This window comes from Cryptomeria japonica, chromosome 4 (genome assembly GCF_030272615.1).
Source record: "Cryptomeria japonica chromosome 4, Sugi_1.0, whole genome shotgun sequence".
In the NCBI taxonomy this organism is placed as follows: Eukaryota; Viridiplantae; Streptophyta; class Pinopsida; order Cupressales; family Cupressaceae; genus Cryptomeria; species Cryptomeria japonica.
Genome location: NC_081408.1, coordinates 495,934,650 through 495,952,827, shown reverse-complemented (window position 1 = coordinate 495,952,827; position 18,178 = coordinate 495,934,650). Strand labels below are relative to the sequence as shown.

The 18,178-nt window shown below is 35.0% G+C and overlaps 1 protein-coding gene across 5 annotated transcripts in view; it reads right to left on the bottom strand.

Moving 5' to 3' along the window:
• LOC131060372 (transcription initiation factor IIB) overlaps positions 1 to 18,178 on the bottom strand; it is a 69,873-nt gene that overhangs the window by 40,205 nt on the left and 11,490 nt on the right. For all 5 annotated transcript variants that reach the window (XM_057993561.2, XM_057993560.2, XM_057993563.2 and 2 more), the window contains exons 2-5: positions 11,691 to 11,715; positions 1,943 to 2,072; positions 1,691 to 1,821; positions 1,085 to 1,173 (exon numbers count right to left, since the gene is read on the bottom strand). In XM_057993561.2, the coding sequence (XP_057849544.1) occupies positions 1,085 to 1,173; positions 1,691 to 1,821; positions 1,943 to 2,072; positions 11,691 to 11,715 (375 nt within the window). The remainder of the gene's footprint in view (positions 1 to 1,084; positions 1,174 to 1,690; positions 1,822 to 1,942; positions 2,073 to 11,690; positions 11,716 to 18,178) is intronic.

Here is an 18,178-nt window from a genome sequence, read left to right as displayed (position 1 = left end):
TAGGCTTCACTTCTTCTATGATCTAGATGTTGTTAAAGGCTTATAAACTCACTCATATTCCTCAAATATTGCTCAAGAAGTCCATATCGCTCCCAACTAAGTGCAATTGAAGTAGATTTTGCTCCAACTAGGGAGCAATCGAAGTTTTTATATACTTAGTCAAATTTTACTCTTGGAGATCACCTTTCACTCGGAATGCATATACGTCACTTGATGATGAAAGAAGCACTTGCATTGTTGATTAGGTTTAGACTTTGAAGAGTTCCTCCATCAAACCTCTTTCTCTGTGTGCTCAATTTGACCTTTTCACCATTTTGCTATTGTAAACCTTAAGCAATCGAGGACCCTCCTTAACACTCACTTACTCATCTTACATCACTTCATTTTACCCCCCCACAGGAAGGGCTATCCTCCTGATTCCTGGCCTCTCGACCAACTATACCTCTTCAACGCAAAGGTTAATAGCCAAGACTCTAACCACTACTCTAGAAAGCAGAAAAAAGTGGGGGTCCCCATTTGCAACGGGGCGATGTGTGAATACGTCACAACAAGGTGGACATATGATTGTTCCAGGTCAATAAAGTCAGAAATCAAGAATTATTCCAGATATCAATGCATATTTTTCTGCTTTAATTTGCTTGTTGCGTCAATCAGAATTGAAGGTCAAGCTAGATCCCACCAAAAGGGGTATTACATAAGTAGAGCAGGTGAGTGTATTGAGAATATGAAAGACACTTCACATATAACTGAATCCTATTCTGACTAGGTGGGGACAAACCCACATTAATAAACCTTGTCTGTGCATTTCTCAACAACCCTACCTTACAATCTCTAGGGAAAATGTCTTGCATATATTAAATAAAGACTAAAATGAGTTGTAAAAGTTGGGATAACCATCTGTCTATTCAATTCTGTATTTATTGAGTAAATATGCCTTTATTATCCTATACCACTGAACTTGATCCAACCAAGAAATATACACACCAGAAGTTGAAAACTATATATGATGCAAAGCATGCTTTGATGAGAATATGAATAAACAGAAATATATAGAGAAAGCAGGCACACAGCAAGATGAGACTACCTGACATCAAGCTCTTCTGACCTCTTAACTGCCTCTGTAGCAGCTTTCACAGCCTGGTTGTTCATGTTCAGATGTGAACAAAACCGTCTCTGCACAAAACAAAACATAAAACCAAAAAAAGTTCAAACAACTCATACAGTTAGAGACACAAAAAGTAAAACCCTGGAAATATCAAATTCAGCAAGAGTCATGATTTGTGTTAAAGAACTTCTAGGACAAGGTAATAATGTATGGAGAACAAGAAATTGATCCTTTCTTCACGGTGGTCAGCCCTGATGTTAAATATTCAATCCCTCAAGTATTATGCAATCATAGAACTTGCCAATTGAGTGCAGAAATAAAAACTTCACCAGAAGATGCAAAAACAGTAGCCTACATAAGCCCTATGCTTTCCATCATCTTGTCAAAACCAACTTATCACCCTTCATTGGAGTTCATAATGCGCATAATGATACGTAATGAAATAATCAAAAATTAAGTTCCCTCAATCCTTAAATTGAGTGAATCCCCAAGTATTCAATCCTATCCTATAAACATTGACTAAATATGGTTAATAAGAGATAATACAAAGTTACAATTTAAGTTAGCCAAGTGACAACGACATACTAGAAAATCTCCAGCATGAATTGTTCCCATCTCCATGGATTTTCCCATCTCCTCTTCTAGTTGTTTCACAATAAATTCCTTTGCTCGACCAATTTCCTTTTTGGAGGCCCCATTAGCAACTGAGCAAATTTCTGCAAATTGGGTGAAAAAATAATAACACGCGAAAACAACTATATTAGTTTCATAAACACAAACATTGCGAATTCCGGAGCTAAAGAAGCAAACTTTATACATAGATATTCTTATTCATACCTTTCACAGTGCGAGGTTTATCCTCTTGCCTACAAGCTATATAGAGGCAAGCAGCCAAGATGGCATCTTGATTTCTTCCCCTGATAGATTTCAGATCTTCAACCTTCTTATAAATCTCATTTGCTCGATCCTTCACAGTAAAGAATAAGTAAGCAACTTAGAAAAATGCAATAGAATTATCTTACAACATGTATAAACCTGAAATAGGGAAATCACCACCACAAAGAAACCTAAGAGCTAATATGCGCATAAATTAAATGCCAGTAGTGGCGTGGTTATACACTATATATGGCACTTTCATGCATCCCAAGCTTAGTTTATGCAACATCCCAACACAGTAATAAGTTGCACTTGCAAAAATAAGAAAATCCACCTCATCTTAGAATACACACAACAGTCTGAACATCTACCTCGTCTTAACCCCTCATACAAGAGTCTAAACCGTAGATCAAAAAGTCCTCACAAGTAGAACAAGCCTAGTGAGTGAATCACCTGCAAGTTTTTGGCAAGTACTCACCAATAACTCATGAGGTGGGCAATACAAACTAAGTCGACACAAAAATAATCAGTCCGCAATCATTTGCACGTGTATTTGTGCAATTTGGAGTGAGGATTGATCAATATCAGAGTTTCAGCTGCATTTGAAAGATGACATGCACCATGAAGGTCCATGGGGTCATGAAGGCCTTGTTTTGGTCTTGGTAGCCAGGGTTGCACACCTCAATACCACCCTATATCACAACATGGCTAAGCTACTGGTTCTAGTGTGGGTGCAGGTACAAGTTATAGGTATGGCAGTATGGAAAAAAAAAATCCTTGGGTATGAGTACGGTTCACAAATATGTGTGTGTGTATGTATGTATGTATGTATGCATTTACATACATACATAAATATATATATAAAAAAATTTAAGATTATAGAATATAAAGCAATGATAGTCATAATTGCCAATAAAAAAATATTTAAATACCTACTCCCACAAACCTACTCCCACAATGAAGAACTAAGATTTCGTCCAGCCCTTCTATCCAATCTGCTAAAGGCTTGCGTCCTTAGAGATTCCACTAATGCCATGCATCAGTTCATCAATTTCCAAATCCAAATCTCCAATCTCCTTGAAGCTTCAATCTGATCTCCCTTTATACTTTTTTCATCTCCACATCCAAAAGCTTCTAGAAGATTCCATTTGCAATAAAATAAACTATTTTATTTTAGTGACTTTATGACTTAATATTTTATTTTAGTCACTATTTAATTAAATTAATTAAATATAAAGTCTTTTTTTTTATTTTAGTGACTTTATGAGATTCTTGATGTCTAAGGATTATCGGTTGCCTTTGTAAGGCTGTGATATTGGCATATGTTGTTCATGTTCTTGGAGATTATTATTTGATGTATAACCTTGGTTATCCGGGTTATGCATCAGAGAGCCCTTTTTTTTAATTTGAGTATGTTGTTACCCTAAGGTCTAGGTGCATGATTAGGTAGAGTAGGATTCCATGAGTTTGTCGAGGTCACGAGGAATAGACTACTAGGATTCCTTGTTGGTTGGAGCAGGGGTCTAGACCGTCTAGATAGCTCATTGGAGGTTTATTGTATTAATCAAGCGATAATATAATAACTAACCTTAGGTGGGTTGGGTAGTAGTAACTCATCTAAGTTAGATAAGAAATGTGTTGTGGTGATGCCTCATCTCATGGCCTGGAGTAAACCGGAGTGAGATATAGGAAGATCTGGTAACTGGATAAACCAAACTCCCTTGATTCCTCAAAGGTTGAGACAGTTTCGCATCTATATCACGGATGTCGGGACAGAGTTCTAGGATATCCTTTGATAGCATGTGATGACACTCTACCCTACATGTTGATTCTAGTTCCTTATGCTTGTATTGCAGTGCCTCTGGATGTCATGTATGGTGGATTATGTCATGATTATGGTCTTGGAGTTGTTTCATCTCTTTGGTAGCTAGGTGTCAGCCTACATCTAGAGTGTGAGTGATATCTTGTGTCATCTCCTAGCACGGGGGGTGGTTCCTTATGGTTCCACATGGTCGAGTGGTTTGATGCCTTCTTCCATTGAGATGTTCTTCATTGGATGCTCTTGTGCGTGGATGTGGGTTCATATCTTTTGTTCATGTAGATGGATTCGTGGAGTATATTCTGTGTAGTGGAATTGAGATTATGTATCTTGTATCATGAGGAAGGCGTAATTATAAAGGAAGAATATGTAACAATATCTTGAAAACATATGTAATAGGAATTGTAGTGTATTGAGATCTTGATGTATTGTAACATAACATGATTGTTGAATTCATTGTAAATGACTATGTTGTAAAAGGATATTCATTGTGGATGCAATTCTAGATTGGAAGAAGCTATATGAATGTTTCAATGGAAATGATGTTATTATTGGTTCATGGATATCTCTAGAATATAAATAAGAATGAGTAGCTTGTAGGATGTATGAAATGAACTAGATTGCAGTAGTTGATGCCTAATTGATAATTCATGATAACATGACATGTTAGAAGGTTTGGAAAGGGATTAGGAACATTTGGTTTGGTGTTTTAAAATGAATCAAATGGATAATGGGATATGAATCATATGATAGGATATGCATTTGTTGAATAATGATTCTCATGCTAAGGAGGAAAGTAATCGATTAGGAAATGACTGTAATAAATGTTGAATGGTATCATAGATGGAGATGTGTTTATGTGTTAGAGTTATTTACGTGATGGCGTTGAAGTACCCTAGGGAATGGTAGATGTTGTGATATATTCCACTTGAGGAATTATGATGTTATAGATATTTTATATAATCTTGTAGATGTTAATTAATGCTTTTGATGTAATGATAGTTTACTACGTTGTGTTAGTAGATTTTTAAAAAAGAAAATTATTATCTCTAGTTGTATGTTAGTTGGTTGTATTTCTCTAGTGTATTTTGGCGGGCATTACATCTAGTATCAGAGCTCGTGTTGCAAACACTAGGATCTATGGTTAAGGTTGTTTCTCTTTGTCTTGTGTGGTGTGCTACAGTGTTCATTTTGACTTGAATTGTTCTTTGAGATTTGTGTTTAAAAAGACATTGGAACCTTGAAGATCTTAAATGTTTATGCATTGGATTCTCTCTCTTTAGTCCTCTCTAGAAATTAAAATTGTGTTCAACGGTGTATTTGTTTCTTATGCTTGACCTTTGGATGCTAGCAATGTAAAAATGATTATGCTATAGAGTAAGATAAATTGTGTATATCCTCTTAATTAAAGCTTATAGAATTAACTTCTTGTGTTGGGATAATATATGCTAATTTCCTTATGAATAGAAGCTAAAGTGTTTGTATTATGTGTGTAAGAATTGTTTGGTGTAGATCATGATATAAAATTGTAGAATTTGAATGAGACACTTTATCTTCTCTGAGTAATGTCCTTTGTCATTAGAAATAATTACTTAGACTTTTGTAAGAGATAAGAGATTTCATTGCATTAAAGACAATAAAGGAATATGGCTATGAAAATAAATTACGGTCCTAATTGTCCGATGTGCACTCTCTAACACATCCAGGGCATTGTAACCTTGGAGACTGTCTAGCGGTTATTCCCTTTGGTGTGACTGAAATGGTCACCTCGTGATGTAGACTTGGATGAGTTGGCTATGTTGCCTTGATTTATTTGGTGATTGAATGAAGTATCATTGGAGTTAATTCGATTTTTGGATTTCTGTAATCCTTCTTTCATTTGTTTTGTTCTGTTTTGTGGCACTTGTCATGCTTTATTTCTTGTTGATTATGCCGGCAATCTTTTTTTTCGTGATTTAATGTTGGATTTGAGAATCTTTTCTTTTCGGACTTGATCTTTTGTTGTTGTTATCTCTTGTGGTCATTCTGAATGTTGAGTATTGTGGGCCCTCGTTTTGTGTTAAGTATAGTCTCTATCATGTTCACCTCAAACCACTAATAGTGTGTGCAAGGGAGGACATCGTGGAGAAGTGCACTAGACTTAGCAAAAATTAGATAATGTTGTTATGAGTTGAGTGAATGAAATATGTTAATAGGATGAAATGTATTGCAAATTTTCTGGATTTTATGAAATATTGGATAGAAGTGCATTTGGATTTGAGAAATTTGAATAGTTAAACGTAAATGAACTACAGATTTCCTATCTTTAATAAGTGCTTATGTGTATAATGTGGTGTAAAATGTATATCTGACTTCTTGATTGTGTGTAACTAGCTGATAAAAGAGTGATTGTCGTGCTTGAATGATGTGAGTTATTGTGAATTTTGTTCATAGATGCTAACTTGGTGATATAAATTATAGTTTTGTCTCACAAATGTGGTTAAATGAAGCTCTCTTAAAAGTTATTTTAATGATTTAGCATGCTCAATGTAACTAGTAAGAATTTTGTGACTTGCTTTATCTATTTTGTAATGTATTTATCTTGAATAAATAAGGCATGGGGAGGAAACTTTGGTTGTCATTATTTTGCCTTGAGCTAGGAAATGTTTGGATTAGGAAGTTCTATTGATTGATAAATCCTTAAATGAGAAAGATTAGGTGTATTGTTGGTAATTGTCCTAAAGGAATGATTTTAATTTGTCTATGTTCAAGGAATTCTTGGATTAATGTGTGCATGTTTTCAACTTAACCTTTGCGACTTCCAAGAGTAAGTCGAGCCCAAGGTGGGTAGCGTGTAGTGCCCCTCCCCGATTCATCTTGTCTTTTGTGATTTAATAGATCATATTGATATAGCTTAATTTACTTTATGATGATTTGATGGTATCTAACCATGTACTAACCCTAATTCATTATTATATTGGATACGATGATGTTTATGATAGTACTTGATTGTCGTGACTGTCTTCTAAGTGTATTCATGATAGAGACAATGTCATATCACTCATTGCGAGCACGATATGATGTTGCGATTCTCTTCACTTGCTTGTGTATTTACGTTATATATATTGCATATGTTGTTGTATATGTATTGGTGGTGACAGGTTTGCAAGTACCAGACATCGACTCCACCTAGCTTCACAGGTCTAAGCATGTCTTTATCCCAATGACAAGTTGATCAAAGATGACATGAAAACCCATTCTACACTCTAGATTTAAGTTGATTACCCTTGTCGGTTTAGAGTTTTGGTGTGAGTTGTTGTTTAGCGACAAGTGGTTTCTTGAGTTATCCTATGTTGGATTGCTTTGTAGTGTTATGATTATTTATTAATTAAATAATTGATTTATATAGTTTAATAATGTTAAATTAGATTAATGGATTTACATAGTTTATAATAAAAAAATTAAATAAATAGTTGATATAAATATTTAATATTAATGTGTGATTATTAATTAAATTATAAATTAATTAATCGGTTTATATAATTATTAATAGTGAATTAAATTAGTGGATGGCATTAATATTTAAATATAATTGCCGATTTAATTATTGAAGGTTATTATTTATTAATATTATTTTGTGGATCATAATATTTGGCATTTATAATTATGCATGAAATATTATTTATTTACTATTATATTTTATATGTATGTGAGAGATATTAATGGCATTAAGTTTAAATTATTATTGGCTGCAGCATTTATATGTATCCGTACATTTAATTATTTGTTTATTATTTTATTTATTTATTTATCCATTTATTTATTGTTGGGTTATTTATTGCTTATTTAATTATTTATTGTTTTATTTATTATTTATCTCACCTACCCTCTCCCATTGTTGGGAGTGAGTTTGGAGATTGTAATAATATTATTTTATATTATTGTTGTTTTAATTTTCGAGATGGTTGATAAGAAAAATATATTATTTTGGTTGAATTATTTATCTGTTATTTAATTATTATCCTACCTACCCTATTTTATTATTGGTTGAGATATTTGGGTAAGTTAAATAATATTGTTTTATATTGTTCTACCTCAATATTTGGCATGGTTGGTATGAGATATTATATTTTGGATTATTTTGATTGGTTGGAAAAATTGTTGAGTTTTTGGATCATTTTCTATTTATTGAAAGATTTGAATTTATTGTGTGCATGGCTTGGCTGGAGAATTTTTCTGAGAATTATTCATTTGGCTTTTGGATGCTTGACTTGGATTTGCTTGAAATTGTGATTTTTGTTGGTGGATTGAAGATTTAGCTTGTCGCTTCTGCAACAATTTTGCATTCTCTAACTTCTATTTTCTAGGTTGGGGATTTTAAATCCTTCTTATGCAATTTGATTTGAAAAGATTGCATTCTTTGTGTCTGTGAAAAAAAATATGTTTGATGTATTCGCTGAGATTTTATTCTTGATTTTGGTTATTAGAAATTTTGGTATTTAGACTCTCGTGCTTGTGCTTTGTTGTGAATGAGTCTATCCCTATGATGTTGTATGCTTGATTTATTGATGTGAGATGATTGATTTCACTATTGGACTGAGAAAGATGAGAAAAGCCTTGCTGATATTTGGGCTCATGTTGAATATTTTTATTATAATGAGATTCTTGATGTCTAAGGATTATTGGTTGCCTTTGTAAGGCTGTGATATTGGCATATGTTGTTCATGTTCTTGGGGATTATTATTTGATGTATAACCTTGGTTATCCGGGTTATGATGCATCTGAGAGCCCTTGTTCTTGTATTTGAGTATGTTGTTACCCTAAGGTCTAAGTGCATGATTAGGTAGAGTAGGATTCCATGAGTCTGTCAAGGTCACGAGGAATAGACTGCTAGGATTCCTTGTTGGTTGGAGCCGGGGTCTAGACCGTCTAGATATCTCATTGGAGGTTTATTGTATTAATCAAGTGATAATATAATAACTAACCTTGGGTGGGTTGGGTCGTAGTAACTCATCTAAGTAAGATAAGAAATGTGTTGTGGTGATGCCCCATCTCATGGCCTAGAGTAAACCGGAGTGAGATATGGGAAGATCTGGTAACCAGGATAAACCGAACTCCCTTGATTCCTCAAAGGTTGAGACGATTCCGCATGTGTATCACAGATGTTGGGACAGAGTTCTAGGATATCCTCTGATAGCATGTGATGACACTCTACCCTACATGTTGATTCTAGTTCCTTATGCTTGTATTGTGGTGTCTCTGGATGTCCTGTATGATGGATTATGTCATGATTATGGTCTTGGAGTTGTTTCATCTCTTTCGTAGCTAGGTGTCAGCCTAGATATAGAGTGTGAATGGGATCTTGTGCCATCTACTAGCACAGGGGGTGGTTCCTTATGGTTCCACATGATCGGGTGGTTGGATGCCTTCTTCCATTGGGATGTTCTTCATTGGATGCTCTTGCGCATGGATGTGGATTCATATCTTTTGTTCATGTAGATGGATTCGTGGAGTATATTCTGTGTAGTGGAATTGAGATTATGTATCTTGTATCATGAGGAAGGCATAATTATAAAGGAAGAATATGTAACAGTGTCTTGAAAACATATGAAATAGGAATTGTAGTGGATTGAGATCTTGATGTATTGTAACATAACATGATTGTTGAATTCATTGTAAAAGGATATTGATTGTGGATGCAATTCTAAATTGGAAGAAGCTATATGAATGTTTCAATGGAAATGATGTTATTATTGGTTCATGGATATCTCTAGAATATAAATAAGATTGAGTATCTTGTAGGATGTATGAAATGAAATAGATTGTGATAGTTGATGCCTAATTGATAATTCATGATAACATGACATGTTAGAAGGTTTGGAAAGGGATTAGGGACATTTGGTTTGGTGTTTTAAAATGAATCAAATGGATAATGGGCTATGAATCATATGATAGGATATGCATTTGTTGAATAATGATTCTCATGCTAAGAAGGAAAGTAATCAATTGGGAAATAAATGTAATGTATGTTGAATGGTATCATAGATGGAGATGTGTTTATGTGTTAAGGTTATTTACGTGATGGCGTTGAAGTACCCTAGGGAATCATAGATGTTGTGATGTATTCCGCTTGCGGAATTATGATGTTAAAGATATTTTATATAATCTTGTAGATGTTAATTAATGCTTTTGATGTAATGATAGTTTACTATATTGTGTTAGTAGATGTTTAAAAATAATAAATATTATCTCTAGTTGTATGTTAGTTGGTTGTATTTCTCTAGGGTATTTTGGCAGGCATTACAATTCATCATTCAAATTAGACCAAGGGTGGAAAATTGACGTGTAGGAGTGGAAATTCGCCTCTTAGAAGGAAGGTTTGATTTCCTTTTTTTTTTACCTTCTTCGTTCCATTTTAACTTGCATTGCTCATCATTTGCTTGAAAAGTAGAAAATTGACCTCTAGTAGGAATGGAAAATCGCAAGGTAGAAGGAAGATTTTAATTTCCTTGTTTTTCAACCTTCTTTGTTCCAATTTCTAGCAATTTTTTGCCTAGAGTGGAAAATTGACCCCTAGAAGGAAGATTTTCACCTTCACTTCCTTTCCTTCTTGATAATTTGCTCAATTGAAAGGGGTGGAAAAATGCACAAGACAAGGAAGGAGTATAAATTTGCCATGCACAAGGAAGGTTTTGATTTTCACCATATTTTGCCTTGTAAATTTCCCTTTAGGGTGGAAAATCAATCTTCACAAGGAAGATTTCCAACTTCTCTTTCACTTAGCACTCAATTTCTAGGAGTGGAAATTTCCATTTTTTTAATTGTCTTGAAACAAACTCCATCGCTTAACACTTGGTTTCACCTATTCTCAAAAGGGTGGAAAAATGACCCCTAGAAAGAAATTTTTTAAACTTTCTCTCACCTCGACCTCTTTCCTAACAACCTTGCAACATGACAAAATTTTGACAACTTTACAACCTCTAGCAATTCTCAATCTTAGACCAACAAAACCAACCTCTTCCCATAAGCGAAGATTAACTAACAACTAGGACCAAGCTAAAATACAACCGAACCTAAGGCAAAGCAAAAAGTGGGGGTCCCCATTTGCAATGGGGCGATGTGTGAAAATGTCACAACACAAGGTTCACTCTTCTATGGAGATGATATCTGGCAATAAAACTGCCACTGACAAGATCAGATCTTCGCAAGTTGTCCAAATCTTACCTTAAATCACACATGTGAGATGTCTGGATTGACTACTAAATCAACTATACTAGTACAGTTGGAGAAATCCCCCCCCCCTCCTACCATGGATTGAATAGTTGCTCGGTATCAACCAAAATAGGGCTAAATGCTAATTTCGGTCTTCTAAAGGCAATGCATATGTGTGCATCTACTTAATTCTAGACTCTAAGTAGCCCAATCTTGATGCATTTCTGAAATGAAAATCTTGAAAATGTGATGCACATGCGTAAAATAAGTCCCCCCACTTGTCAGGTTGCCCTCACATTCAGGGAGTTTTTTAAAATGTATTTCCAACCAAAGTTCATCAAAATGTACTGAATTCAACTACTCAACTATGAAGCCTACATCAGATATGAAGGAAATGACATCAATTGAAAATCGTCCCTCCCATTAACCATTGTTAGAAACTGAATTTGTCTAAATTTGAACTTAGTATATCTAGAGAGAAGAGAAAAAATCAAGAAGCTTGTATGCAGTCAATTACTAGTTCAAATAAATGCCAACAAGAGACTATGAAGTTTGAATGTTTCCAGTTCAGAAAAATTAACAACAGGCTAAAAAGTTTCAGTTATCTTATATTACAGCTCCCTGCTGTCTTTTTTCATTACTCTCATTAGACACAAGCAATAATATAATAAGTCGGGCTATGATCAGTGCAACGTGTACCTTGATAGTTGCAACGAGACCCAGCCTGCAGTTTGAAAGAAACACAAAGCCCTAATCAGAAAGAGTTGAAATAGTGACAACTTTAAAGTTTACATGTTAAAAAACAGTACGCAATCTGTGTTATATCAGTAATTTAATAGTCACTCAAGCACTGTATTCATAGATTTTGGCTTTCTTAACATTAAAATCATATAACATTTAATTTAAAATATTGAATAATCATTGGAAGAATCACAGCCCCCTTCAATAGAACTTCTAAAACACTCAATAATTATCAAGATCCTCCATCAACTGAATCTCAATTCAAAGAAAATTCATCTAAAGCATTGTCATCCTAGGGATTCTAAACTATCAAACATTTCCAGTGTTACTTTTTAGCTGTTGGTTGCACCCAAGGCTTCCTCGCCCTTCATGATAGTGGTTATATATTAATTCCTTGTAGCAGCACCTTCCATGAGGAAGCCTTTCTCAAAATTCGATGTCTTATTTGTTTCTCTGCTCCATTTATTTCTAAATTGTGCATGATCCACAGCTTTAAAAACATAGATGTTACAGACATTATGGCTGTAAACAGCATTACTCATGCCAAAAATACAATACATATAATTTGTTATTTTTTACACTCTTGTATGGTAGACACCACAACACAGATTGGGAATGTGCTAGTTCCTTCCTTGGGAATCCCTGTCTGTTGGGTATTGGGTTCAGAGTTTGAAGCCTAAATGCCAGATATCAAGATAAAATGAAGAAAACATGTTCTCTAACAATGTGCACATCAACAAAACAACATGGACTGGGCCAAAATTGTTGTGTATCGAGTTTGTCAATATTTGCACTCTAAAGCAACATCCAGCAGAACAACGTATGAAACTATGCTAGTGCATGAAACAACCCAACTTTCAAGTGGATGGAACATAGCAGGCAATCAACTACAGATACACAAGGTTTTAATGAACTTTCTGAAGATCAACACTTTCTGATAATGAATACTAAAGATGATCCAAGCCCGACAAACAACATTCCTCCCATTAGGAAGAAATAGAACCACAGATGTAAGTTGTCTTATCATTCCTAAAAGGAATATGAGGGAAGAAAACTCAACAAGAATGAAGCCCCTGAACTTTTCTCAAGTATCCCCATATCAATGCTAAAAGGTACCATAACAAAATCAAGTGTTCTAGGCCACATTGATGAAGATGAGCATCCAAAATCTAATGGAAAACAGTGTAGAACATAATCCATAGACAATGATGAGCCCTCCAAATGCTGCTCAAACATCTCCACACCAATGCCAAACTGTGACAAATGATGATGTAGAGAAGCAACTAGAGGGTCTGAAGATGCCCTCATAACATCTGAAGAAGATGATGCAACTCCATAGGAGCTAACATCAAAGAGAATGTGAATATCCTCAATGGTATTCTCTAAGTCTGCAAAATTGGACTCATAAAACAAACCAGCAATGTCTATCAAGTACTTGTCCAAAGTAGCTATCTAGAAGACAACGAATAGATTGCTGCATCAAACCACTAGAATCTCTCAAAGAAGTGACTCTGAACTCAAAAGTAGTAACAAGTACAATAGGAGTGTCCTCAACTATAGATGCAACAGATGGAGGAGATGGAGTATCCCCAACTATAGATGCAACAATAAGTGGAGATGGAATATCCTCAACTGTATATGCAAATATACGTGGAAGAGATTAGGTCTTAATGTATACCTATCATCACTAAATGTTGTGTCCTCACAAGATGATGAAGTCAGACCAATAGACAATTCTGTTTATGCTGGTTCAAAAGAATTAGACAAACTGATGCCATTGGCAATGCAAAGCTGTTGTAACTGATGAAGTTCACAAATGAGTTTCAAATCATCAAGTTCTCTAAGCAAGCAATTAGTGTTCCAAATTGAAAATGTAGAACTCAAATTACATCCTCCCTTGATTAGGATTAGGTATTACAGACACCAACCCCCACAATTGGCACTTTATAAATGTAGTGCATAGGCAAGACCAGTTGGAGCGAAAAATGGCACTTTACAATGATAGTGTGGAATTGACTATAATGGATTCGGCTCAAAAAATAGCACTTTTACAACAAAAAAAGCACTCAATTTTGAGCTACCAATCAAAAGTTGTAGCACTTTTATTTTTTTCCAATTTGCCTAATGGAGCATTACCAAAATTTATGCCATGCAAATTTTACAAATTACAATTAAATTGTTTTCGTATTATTTGAGGGAAAATGAGAGAAAATGAGGAGAGAATTAAGGACCCTTGGGTTGGAAAGAACCAAGAGCTAATTCTCCATGTGAACAAGGCCTAAAGGCAATTGAAGACTCTCGATGCTGAATTTTAACACCAACTTGCTGAAAATTTGGATAAATTTTGGATTTGAGTCTTTAGAAAATGCTGCCCCATAAACCTCGAATGCATAGCAAGTTGAACCCCAGATAGCTAGAATAGAACAGGTTGCCAATCAGGCCAGAAACAAAGCAGGTCAACCCCAAACAGAAAATCAAATGCTGGTCAAAGTCCAACACTGAGCACCAAAATGAATGCCATAAATCAGCAAATTGTGCCATAACTCAACAAATCACGCCAAATAACAAGGCCAAACCTCTAATAACTTGAAAGTCAACACCAATAATGACAGATCGATGCCAAATTATTTGCAATTTATTGTAGGTCGATGCAAAAATAGCAGGTCCACACCATAATATTGCACACAAGTAGTACAATATTGCATGTTGATGCCATATTGCAGGCCGAAAACACCAATATTTGCAGATCGTAAGGCATTTTTGCAAATTTTTTAACCGGATTTGCAAATGACAAAGCCAAATTGCAAAGTCAAAGGTCGATTTGTTCACATGAAGACAAAATAAACTACAAATATCAGCAAATAACCTGCAAATATTCTACCAAAGACTTCAAATAGCTGTAAATATTGCCTCACAAGGATCAAATTTAACACATTTGAGTAGATTTCTTCAAATATTTGAGACCAAACTGCAAATTTTGCCACAAAATTGCAAAACATACAATTATTTTTGCAAGCTTAACACAAAGGAGTGCAAATATTATGCAAAGTTGACACGATTTTGCAAATATTGATCCAATTTGAGCTGAAAAGTGCAAATATTTGCACAATTTGCAAATCTCTCCTCAAATTTGCAATCTTAATGCCAAAATCATGAGCAAAATGCTACAAATCCACAATCCCACACAAACCTTGACCCAATTTAGATGCAACTCACAAACCAATTATATGCATTTCCATTTGCACTAGCATGGCTCTAGTACCATGTAGAAATTGCTAGGAAAACTATGGAAAATGAAAACAACAAATGAGAGCAAGTTGTAGGCAAAATAGAAGATTGGCTGAGTGGATTAATAAATTAGGATGGAGGTACATATATAGGAGAAACTAGACAAGCTACCACATAAGCACCACCTAAGCATGATTAATACGCGAACAATAGTGAATGTAAAAATGCATGTCAAATTAGTAAACATCATTGTAATAGACTACAAATAATAACTCCAAAGGTATTTTCTTATTTAGTAAAATTTACTATGCTTATTTGAATATCATTGAAGTATGGTCAAGCAACTCAGTCTCAGTCTCAGGGACAACAAGAAGAATAAATACACAAAGGACTGGGTGGAAAACTCTGAAATAACATAGCAAAAGAATTGACTGTGCTCATTTTCCAGGAGAGAAGTCAAACATGAGAATTCTCAACCATGCTCAAGAAGAGTATTGTGATTGTGACAAACATAGACCATATAAAACATGGCAACAGGCAGTACTTACTGTTTTGGCATCTGTGGTGTTGACTTTCATTGGATCCCTTTAGGGCCTTTAGACCTTTGCTTAAAAACCTATCATGGGTGATTTCAAATTCACCTATACTTAAGAATCTGCCAAATAGACATCAATGCTAACTTAAAATCATGTACAAATAGGAAATGTCACTCTAGTATAATGCAGGTCATCAATATAAAAAGTTTTTAACATTTTTAATTGTGTTACTATGTTCATTTAGAGCTGTATTCATGCAACTAGTTCTCAAGAAGAAGTTCAACAAGAAGAAAACAAAAGATAGACAAAATTCATTTTCTTGGAGAGTAAAGTTAAACTTGCGAGTTGCCTCATAAGACTGACAAAACATTTTTTAATCTTTTATTTAACAATTTAAATTTAAAACAATGACTCACACACACCCATATAAACCCCATCTGGCACGTTCTTATATGGTACTTCAGTATTTCAGAACCTTTGGTAATGAGCTTCTTTGAGTCTCTTCTTGGACCATTCAGCCAAGTCCCCTTGACTCATGTAATGGCTGAGTGCAAATTCATCTATTAAATTTTTTTTAGAAACCAATAAGATAAAACCTTCCCCCAGCATCTGCTCTCATGAATATATGTACCTATATGTATACATGTAAAAGTTATGGAAGGAGCCCTCAGGGTTGTGGTGTAGCAATAAAGTTGGGCACATATAAGAGTATGAATAACATTCAAATCCTCCTCATTGCAATAGGGCAGCCCATCACTCCAATAGGCAAGAAGCAAGGTTGTGGTATAACGATGTAATGTCCCCATTTTTAGCACTACACTTTCCAATGACTGTTAGCCTATCCTCGGATGCCCGTAGGCCAGTCAAATGCAAAATTAGGGTTTCCTATTTTCTAGGAGGATTCTTTGGTGCTTTCAGGGGCATATATGTTGGAGTTTTACAGTTTTGATTCTCGATTCCTTTTGGGTTTTCAGAGACCTTCAGGATGGTTAGACATGCATCTGCATCGGGTGACTTTTTCCAGACTTACTATTTTTAGAAAGTACGACTGCTGCTCAGAACGTGGTCAAAATCACTTTGGAAACACTTACTATTTTTAGCAATATGCTATTTATAGTAAGTACTATTTTTAGCAGTGCTTATTTTGGCAAGGGTTCTACAGCTCAGCTCAGTGGTTATTTCTGGCAGTATTATTTTTGGCTGAATCCTGTGTTCGAACTCAAATGACTATTTTCTGCAATGCAGTTCAATTCCTTGGCCCAAGCTCTTTTTGGCAGTATTCAATATTTGGAAAGTATTTTTTAATACTTTAATAATTACCATGGTCCAGGCATAAATTGTGTTATGACTTAAAGGGGTCGACATGGTGTTTTGAATTAAATTTTAACTTAAGGCAAGTTGGACGATTTTCTTAGTTGGATTGCCTAAGTTATATTATTATTTAAAAGTCATTTTTGAGCGCTCACTTTATACATTATTGGCATTTTTAATAAAGTGACTATGCTATGCACTTGGGCGATTTGGGAAGGAGATGAAATGAAATGTAATGTCAATGCCAAATTAAGATGAAATGAATTTGCATTTGATTTGGGCGCCATCTGGAATGAATTTGAATTTGAATTTGGCCTAGTGAGAGGTTATAAATAAAGGCCTTGGACTCTCATTTTGGTATCCATGAAAATTTGTATAACAAAGTGTTGCCGGAATGGTGCCAGATTTGTGCTTTGAAGTTGCGAGCTTCCTAGCCTATGTCAGTTTCGTGCTTGAGATATAGCATCTAGCTGTGGAGAGACTATTTCTCACTCAGAGAAATAGATAGAGCATATTGAGAAAGGTTTGCATTAGTTGGTTTTTTGTTTTGTGTGAGTTTTTTTGTGTTTCCTGGTTGCTGGATGGCATCATGGCTGAAGCATATTTTCACTCCTAAGTCTTTGTGCGGGATCCTGCTGTTTCTGGGTATTGGCTTTAAATGTTTCTATTCTTTTGGATGAGATTTGTAAGTTTTTAACCCCTAGTTTTGAGTCTTCAATTTTATAATGCAAATCATACCTTTCAGCCTAGACGTACTTCTTTGGGGTTTGCATTGGGAAGCGTGTTGTTGGTTTGAGGTCATATTGATGTTGTCTTTCAGTTTGTATTTGGTCGCTTAATGTATATTGTCAGTTTGGGTGTGTTGTGGGGTGATTTGAGTGAGTTTTGAGTGAGTTAGGAGCATTTTGGTGTGGATTGGTGTTGCTGGTTATGCATTTCCAACCTGCTATCTTATATATCAGATTTTCGAAAGTTGGATTTTGGGTGTGTTTTTTAGAGTGTGAGTTGATTGGGTTGTTAGAGGATGTTTGGAGGTCTTGTTGCAGCTGTCAGTTCTTAATCAACACTTGGTTGTCAAATTCTATATTCATTGTAATGCTGGTCAGTAGTACTAACAACAACATTTTGGCTTTCTACTATCCCACTGCATAAGTGGAAGAGGTTGGCTTAGCCGCCTACCTTAGATTAGCAATATTTCTTAAATTTTGAAATCTATGTAATGAATTGTAAAGCTGGTTAGTAGTACTAATAGCTATCCTCTCAAATTTCTTATTTGTCCCCACTGCATAAGTGGAAGAGGCTGGCTTAGCCGCCTATCTTGAAATTGCAATACTGTCCTTCTGTTGCATAAGCAGTTGACTTGATTGTAAT